At 42.9% G+C, this 9,109-nt stretch overlaps 1 protein-coding gene across 2 annotated transcripts in view; it reads right to left on the reverse strand.

Moving 5' to 3' along the window:
• Positions 1-8,361, reverse strand: part of LOC110175843 (insulin-like growth factor-binding protein 2-B) — a 52,726-nt gene extending 44,365 nt beyond the window's left edge. For both annotated transcript variants that reach the window (XM_020942061.2, XM_020942060.2), the window contains exon 1: positions 7,919-8,361. In XM_020942061.2, the coding sequence (XP_020797720.1) occupies positions 7,919-8,249 (331 nt within the window). In that variant the 5' untranslated portion in view covers positions 8,250-8,361. The remainder of the gene's footprint in view (positions 1-7,918) is intronic.
• Between the last annotated feature and the right edge of the window lie 748 nt (positions 8,362-9,109).

Genomic DNA, 9,109 nt, shown 5'->3' on the forward strand with positions numbered 1-9,109 from the left:
AATCCTGGACTAAACTATATCTAAATTTTGACTTCTAAACCAGGACTAAACCAGGACTAAATCAGGACTAAACCATATCTAAAGCCAAAGTCAGAAGGAGCCGGAAGAGCCACATGTGAACAGCTGCAACTTCCCTTCATTATGACATGCCTCTATTTAGATGTGCCGGTTTTCCGATACTTTTTGGTATCACTCCTCTGACAAATATTACATATTCTAGTTTAATATATTACAAAATTATATTGGTGGTTTTCAGATTCTAGAATGTGATGACATCATTCACCCAGAAGAGGGAATGAGATTATACTGAAGCCCACTTGTACATATTCGAGTTGTTTTCATTGTGGATGCAGTGTTTGTTCACACTAATCCAACTGAAAACGGCTCCAGAGACGGAACGATCTGGTGCCTCCAGCTCCTATGAATTCATCTGAGTACAGATCTGATCCGGCACTGTGCGGACGCCTGAAAACACTGATACTCTGAGGTCTGTGTGTACGACCTGCAGACATAGAATCTCTGAACAGTTTAACATGAACCATCTCCAGCATGACAGAAACACAGAACAGACTCACCATCAGCAGAACATCCCTCTGTCACAGAAAGAACACTCATATTCCACTGAGTCATGTCCTTTAGTCTGACAGAAGCTGAACCACATCAGCGCACAAGCAGTGAACAGTTTTGTTGAGCACTTTGTTTATGTAAATGAGCCATGTGGTTTTAAGTTTTGTTTTCTATTCCATTTTCTTCCACTTATCCGGGGTCAGGTCGGGGGGGCAGCAGTCTGAGCAGGGCCTCCCAGACTTCCCTCTCCACACACACTTCCTCCAGCTCTTCCGGGGGGATCCCGAGATGTTCCCAGGCAAGCCGAGAGACATAGTCCCTCCAGCGTGTCCTCGGTCTGCCCCGGGACCTCCTCCCGGTGGGACATGCCGGAACACCTCCCGAGGAAGGCGTCCAGGAGATGCCCGAACAGATGCCCCGAGCAACTTCAACTGGCTCCTCTCAATGTCCTCTCCTTCTGGACCAGATAAAGGTGTCTTGTCCTCTCCAGGTGGGTGGAGAGTCCCTGCCTCAAGTGGAGGAGTTCAAGTATCTCGGGGTCTTGTTCACGAGTGAGGGGAGGATGGAGTGTGAGATTGACAGGTGGATTGGTGCAGCATCTGCAGTGATGCGGTCTCTGTATCGGACCGTTGTGGTGAAGAGGAGCTGAGCCAAAAGGCAAAGCTCTCGATTCACCGGTCAGTCTTTGTTCCTCCCCTCACCTGTGTTCATGAGCTCTGGGTAGTGACCGAAAGGACGAGATCGTGGATACAAGCGCTCGAAATGAGGTTCCTCCGCAGGGTGTCTGGGCGCTCCCTTACAGACAGGGTGAGGAGCTCAGTCACACGGGAGGAGCTCGGAGTAGAGCCGCTGTTCCTCCACTTTGAGAGGAGCCATCAGTAAGTTTTGTTTCTGTCAAACGTAAACAAATATGCTCAAAGTTGTGTGGGTAGGGAAGACTTGCGGACACAGAAACGACGTGTCTGGACTCAGATCATTTCCGATACGGTGATACAGTGATTTGTTTCAGATTTTAAAGGTGCACTGCTCAAATTTCTGGTGGAGGGTCCGGTACCTGCTTGATTCCATGGCGATGTTATTGCTTGGTCTCGATCTTCCGCTACAAATGTTACCCTAAAACAATATCCACCCTTTGCTTTGATCACTATTTGCGCTTTTGTCATTTCTGGAGCCTGACATCACGCAGCTGTGAAGTGAAAACATCTCAGGAGACTTCATCCAGAAGCTCGCTGAGAGAACGCCAAGGGTTTGTAGAAAAGGGTGGAGACTGAAGATCTGAACATAAAAATCTTTGCTACATAATTCCATATGTCTTACTCCTGGTATTTAACGTTTTCCGCATGGATCTGAAATGTAGAAAGCAGAAAGAGTCCGAACTTTTGACCTGCAGTGAAAAAATGTAGTTTGACATTTGATTTAATAATGCTCATATGTTTGTTGTTATAGAAAAAAAGGTCTTTTGATTTTTAGTGTGTTTTGGAGTCTGAATCCTGAAAAGAGAATCTGAAAATGTACTTACGGTTATTTGAATAGTCATGTGTCGCCGCTTAATATGAACATTTTAAGACCAGAATGACGAGGCTCACAGCAGAGAGAGGAACGACTATATTCCAAGTCAAACCCATTCTAAACCAGGACTAAACCAGGACTAAGCCAGGACTAAACTAGGACTGAACTGGGACTAAGACAGAATTAAACCAAAACTAAACCAGAACTAAACCAGGACTAAACCTGGACTAAGCCAGGACAAAACCAGATTTAAACTAGGACTAAACCATATCTAAATATACATCAAACTGTTCTAAACCCGGACTAAACCAAGACTAAACCAGGACTAAACAAGGACTAAACCAGGACTAAACAAGGACTAAGGACTAACCAGGACTAAACCAGGACCAAACAAAGACTAAACCAGGACTAAACCAGGACAAAGCCAGGACTAAGTCAAGACTAAACCAGGTCTAGACCAGGACTAAACCGAGACTAAACCAGGACTAAGACAGAACTAAACCAGAACTAAATCAGGACTAAACCAGGACTAAACCAGGACTAAACCAGGACTAAACCAGGTCTAAACCAGGTCTAAACCAGGACTAAACCAGAACTAAACCAAGATTAAATCAGGACTAAACCATATCTAAAGTCAGAGTCAGACGGAGCCAGAAGAGCCACATGTGAACTTCTTATTTGGAACTTGACAGCTGCAACGTCCCTTCATTATGACATGTCTCTATTTAGACGTGGCGGTTTTCTGACTTTTTGGTATCACTCTTCTGACAAATATTACATCTTAAATTATAATATATTATAAAATGATACTGGTGATTTTCAGATTCTAGAATGTGATGAAGACATTCACCCAGAAGGGGGGAAAGAGATTATACTGAAACCCCGTCCACACTAGTACATATTCGAGTCGTTTTCATGGCGGATGCAGTTTTTCATTCACACTAATCTGACTGAAAAACGGTTCCAAGATCTAAGATCTAAAATCTAAGATCTGGTGCCTCCAGCTCCCATGAATTCATCTGAGTACAGATCTGATCCGGCACCGTGTGGACGCCTGAAAACACTGATACTCTGATGTAGGTCTATGCACCGTGAAGTAATTCACCAACAAAACACTAGAAGACAAGAGGCTAGAATATATGTCCATTCATCTATACGTGTGTCTGTGTGTACGACCTGCAGACGTATAATCTCTGAAAAGTTTCACATGAACCATCTCCAACACGACAGAAACACAGAACAGACTCACCATCAGCAGAACACCCCTCTGTCACAGAAAGAACACTCAGATTCCACTGAGTCGAGTCCTTTAATAACAGTGAGCTGGTTTTTTTTTGAGCGCTTAGTTTATGCAAATGAGTCATGTGGTTTTAAATTTTGTTTCTGTAAAATGTAAACAAATAAGCTCAAAGCTGTGTGGATAGGGAAGACTTGCAGACACAGAAAGGACGTGTCTGGACGCAGATCGTTCCTGATACAGTGACAGAGTGATACGTTTCAGTGTAAACATAGTCTGAGATTATTACTGTTGACTGTAATGTATTTTGTCATGAAATATTCAAAAAGTACATTCATAAATGTTGAACCTGATCATTTCTATTAGTGACCAGACCCAAGAACTCACTGTGTTACAACACAAATCTGCAGTCCAACTTTATTTACTTTAGCTGCCCCCATCTGCATTAAATAATGTAGGCCTATAGAATGTTATGATGAGAATATCATATTAAAATGTACAACTGTTTCCCACGGCTCAGTTAGGACATTTTCCCACTGTTTGATCTCCTCTGTGGCTGAACTTTTCTCTGATCAAGAGTTTTGAACCAGCCCAAGCATATAGGCAAAGCAATAGACTCTCACATTATTTATGTCGGAAAAGCGGTTTGACAAAAAGTGTTGCTACTCTGACAATGAAAAAAAAACACACACAAAAAAAGTCAAAGTAGTGGGACGCTTGAAAAATAATGTTTATGCTGTTCCTCCGACAATTAGACGATGTCAATGTGGAAATAGCGACATGTTGGAATAACAGTGTGTAACTGTCAGTATACAGTCTATAGTTACACTCAGACTCTGCACGAGGCCACCACACTCTGTCTTCTCATCATATTTTCTTCCAGAACAGTAGTTTAATAACAGTAGTTTAGTAAAAGGCTCTGTAACTGATTTTTTCTGTCTGAAAAATGCAAAAAACAAAACAAAAATTGAACTAGTTTGTTTCAAACAGTTTGCAGTGGTCCAAAGTTGTTCCTCATTTTTGTCACACATTCATTTATCTGTGATGAGTTTATGAACACGTTTCACAACTTTCAGAGACAACACCAGACTGTTAGCAGCATGGTAAAGTTAACAACAACTAGTTGGACAATACAACGCTTTATAATTGCAGTTGATTTATTTTGACCAAAAGAGCACACAACACAAACATCTGTAATCACACTAGACACAATCTGTGTAAAGAAAAGGACTCAGTGACGTCACTGATGTCACCCACAGTGTTGGGTTTGTTCGACTGTCAATCAGTCAGGAGTTGTGTTTTGTTTCATTCACACATGTTTGAGGAACTTTTTATTATTAATCTGTCTGCATCTCCAAACCTCAAAATGTTCTGTTCCACCTTGTGATGTCACACAGTGCAGTTTTACCTTTAGTTCAGTGGGGATCGGACGTTCTAGGACTGAAATGATCCAAATGATTTTAGTGAAGGTGTATGGAGTACAGTGGAGCACTTCCTGCATCACCGCATGACATCACAAGGTGGAGCAAAGTCTTAATATTCAGAACTCAATCTAAATGTGCAGGATTGTGTGTTAAACATGCAGTGTTGGAGAGTAACAGATTACATGTACTGGAGTTACGTAATCAGAGTACAAATTATGAGTAACTGTATTCAGTTACAGTTACTGTTTCAGTGAGTGGTAATTGGATTACAGTTACTTTGTTGAAATAAATGGATTACATGGTGGTATTTTCCTGTTTTCACATTTTGGTCTATATCCCCAGGTCTAAACTAGATCTAAACCAAGACTAAACCAGGACTAAAACCAGGTCTAAACTAGATCTAAAACTAGGTCTAAAACAGGCCTAAACTCAGGTCTTAAACCAGGTCTAAACTAGATTTAAACCAGGTCTAAATCAGGTCTAAAACCAGGCATAAACCAGGTCTAAACCAGGTCTAAATTAGATCTAAACCAGGTCTAAACCACATCTAAAACCAGGTCTAAAACCAGGACTAAACCAGGATTTAACAGGACTAAATCATGCCGTGCGGACCATGTCTCCTCGTAAAGCAAATCAAGTAATCCAAAGTATTCAGATTACGTTACTCACTTTAAGTAATTTAATGGATTCTGTTACAAACTACATTTTGGGGTATGTAATCTGTAATCTGTAGGGGAATACATTTTAAAAGTCACCTTCCCAACACTGTAAACATGTGAATAAAACAAAAACACAACTCCAGGTCTGTTTGTGATGAGGAAACGACATTTTAACCTAGATAAGAAAAGAGTGTGACATGGAGCCTTTATTATTTTATACGTTTGGCTCAACTACACGGACAAAATGGTTAGAGAAGTTTTAAAATGGTACAGTAGTTTGACCCGTGAATAAACCTGTTCTGTATGTGTCCTCATCACCACAGTGTGCCTGGAGCTCGCAGCTGTAAATGAGTTACACACACACACACACACACACAGCTGATGTGTGTGTGTGAAACAGCCCCGAGCCACGCAAAAACACCTCACGTTTCCATCTAACACGACACCACCTCCCCACTGTACCACCTGCACACACACTCACGCACAAAACCATATCACAGAGACCAGATGTACAGAGACAGAGAGCATCATGGGAGTCGGAGTTCAATGTGTCATCAAAAATAATGACAGAGAAAAAGTCGTAAAAGCACAATATCCCTTTGTACCTGTTCTGTTCTGAGAAGTATGAGAGTGACTTATGCAACAACCATGTTCAAACTGAGTCATCAAATACATGAACAAGGACTAAACCAAGACTAAGCCAGGACTAAACCAGGACTAAACCAGGACTAGACCTAAACCAAAAGTGTTCTAAACCAGGACTAAACCAGGAACTGTTTTGGTGTGTTCTGTTCTGAGAAGTACTAGACTGACTTATGCAACAACCATGATCAACCTGACTCACTAAACACATGAACAAAACAGATCTGAACCAGGACTAAACCAGGACTCAACCAGGACTCAACCAGGACTCAACCAGGACTAAACCAGGACTAAACCAGGAACCAGGACTAAACCAGGCCAGGACTAAACCAGGCCAGGACTAAACCAGGACTAAACCAGGTCTAAACCAGGACTAAACCAGGCCAGGACTAAACCAGGAACCAGGACTAAGCCAGGACTGAACCAGGTCTAAACCAGGATTAAACCAGGTCTAAACCAAGACTAAGTCAAGACTAAACCAGTTCTAAACCAGGACTAAACCTGGACTAAACCTAAACCAAAAGATTTCTAAACCAGGACTAAACCAAAGCAGTTCTTAACTAGGACTAAACCAGATTTAAACCAGAACTGAAAAAGGTCAAGGTAAGTCAGGACTAAAGCAGGACTAAACCAGAACCATGGTTTGCCCTGAAACGACATATATCCAATTCCAACTACAAAACATGACTTGAGGCAACACTTTTATAAGACTCTGAAATGCTCTTCCCCCATTTCCAATGCACTGCAAAAGGAACTTTCAGCAGATAGTTGTGTCTAATGTTCAAAATGTTCTTACATAAACAAGGATATGGCTGCACTTAAAGGAGCACTCTGTAACTTTTCTGGTGGAGGATCTACCTGCTTGTCTCCATGGAGATGTTCTTGTGGTAATGTTTCCTATGATTCCTTGGAAAAAAAAAAAGGGATGGATTCATGCTCTATGTGGTGTCACTTTTCCACAGATCTGACCTGGAACATGCAGCGGTGTCACCTGTCTCCATAAACATTTACATTTAAAGCCACACTGTGGATCATTTCACCCCTACACATAATCCAGCTTTAATAAAAAAAACTAAACCAGGACTGAAACAGGACTACACCAGGTCTAATTTAGGACTAAACCAGGACTATGACAGGACTATTCCAGATCTAGAACAGGACAATTCCAGATCTAATGTAGGACTAAACCAGGTCTATAACCGGATTAAACCAGGTCTAACCTAGAACTAAACTAGGTCTATAACAGGACTATTCCAGTTTAAACCTAGGACTAAACCAGGTCTATAACCAGACTAAACCAGGTTTAATCTAGGACTAAACCAGGTCTAGAACCGGACTAAACCAAATCTATAACAGGACTATTCCAGGTCTAATCTAGGTTTAAACCAGGTCTATAACAGGACTAAACCAGGTCTAATCTAGGTCTAAACCAGGTCTTATCTAGGACTAAACCAGGTCTAATCTAGGACTAAACCAGGTCTATAACAGGACTAAACCAGGTCTAATCTAGGACTAAACCAGGTCTATAACAGGACTATTCCAGGTCTAATCTAGGACTAAACCAGGTCTAATCTAGGACTAAACCAGGTCTATAACAGGACTATTCCAGGTCTAATCTAGGACTAAACCAGGTCTAATCTAGGACTAAACCAGGTCTATAATCAGGACTATTCCAGGTCTAATCTAGGACTAAAAGTGGGCCAAAGAAGGACAAAAAAGTGGGTCAAATGAGCTCCAAATCCCACCTGAAGAAGCTCTCGTGCCACAGTTTGAGAAACATTGATCTCGGTCCCATTCACATTTCCATGGACACAAGTCGACGACAGACCCACCACCAGAAAAGCTACGCGGTGGAGCTTTAACGAAACACCGACACTCACCGTTGGTCACCGTTGGGAGCTCCACCCTCTGCCCGCACCTGCCCAGCCCCATGAGCAGGTCCTGGAGGGGGAACAGGGCTCCGGGCGCCGGGTAACACCTCAGACCCGTGAGGCACCTGGGAGTGTAGACCCCGCAGAACTCCCCCTCGGCCCGGGCGCACACGGGGCAGCACCCGCACCCGGGCTCCCTCACGATCTCGCCGCAGAACTCGGGCACCTGGGGGCACAGGGACAGCAGCTCGGCCGTGCAGGGGGGGCACCGGAACACCAGGTCGCCCAGGAGGAGAGCCGGGCCCGGGCAGAGCAGGACGCAGAAGAGCCGGAGGAGCATGGCGGCGGTGGAAGTTTGGAGCGAAGTGGAAATGACCCGAGCAGATAAGAGCAGTGAAAGTCCATGTGTGGGTAAACAGAGAGAGCAGCCAGGGTCCAATCTGAGCCCGGGTTTGTTTGGGAGCGAGGGACAGATCTGTTCAACCCCGGTTTAATAGGCCACGCTGTTTATCTCACTGAAACATGCTTAAAGGTGCAGTGTGGAACTTTTTACAAAAAACACCAATTTCATCGTGGGACCTGAGTCTGCTCCTCGAGGGTTTACATGGTTTTAGTGCTGGTTTAGTCTTTTCTTTAGTCCTGCTTTAGTCCTGGTTTAGTCTTGATTTACTCCTAGTTTAGTCCAGACTTTAATCCTGGTTTAATTCTGGTTTAATCCTGTTTCAGTCCTGGCTTTAATCCTGGTTTAGTCCTGCTTTAGGTCTAGTTTAGTCCTGATTCAGTCCTCTTTAGTGCTGGTTCTGTCCTGGTTGAGTCTTGGTTTACTCCTAGTTTAGTCCAGGTTTTAATCCTGGTTTAATTCTAGTTTAGTCCTGTTTCAATCCTGGCTTTAATCCTGGTTAAATCCTGGTTAAATTCTGTTTTAATTCTGGTTTAGTCTTGGTTTAATTTAGCCCTAGTTTAGTCCTGGTTCAATCCTGGTTGAGTCTTGATTTACTCCTAGTTTAGTCCAGACTTTAATCCTGGTTAAATTCTGGTTTAATCCTGTTTCAGTCCTGCCTTTAATCCTGGTATAGTCCTCGTATAGTCCTGGTTTAGACCTGGTTTATTCCTAGTTTAGTCCTGGTTAAATCCTGGTTCAGTCCTGGTTACGACCTGGTTTATTCCTGGATTAGGCCTGGTTCAAGCTTATTTAGTCCT

This window comes from Boleophthalmus pectinirostris, unplaced genomic scaffold (genome assembly GCF_026225935.1).
Source record: "Boleophthalmus pectinirostris isolate CB_2022bp ecotype Guang Dong unplaced genomic scaffold, ASM2622593v1 HiC_scaffold_1, whole genome shotgun sequence".
In the NCBI taxonomy this organism is placed as follows: domain Eukaryota; kingdom Metazoa; phylum Chordata; class Actinopteri; order Gobiiformes; family Gobiidae; genus Boleophthalmus; species Boleophthalmus pectinirostris.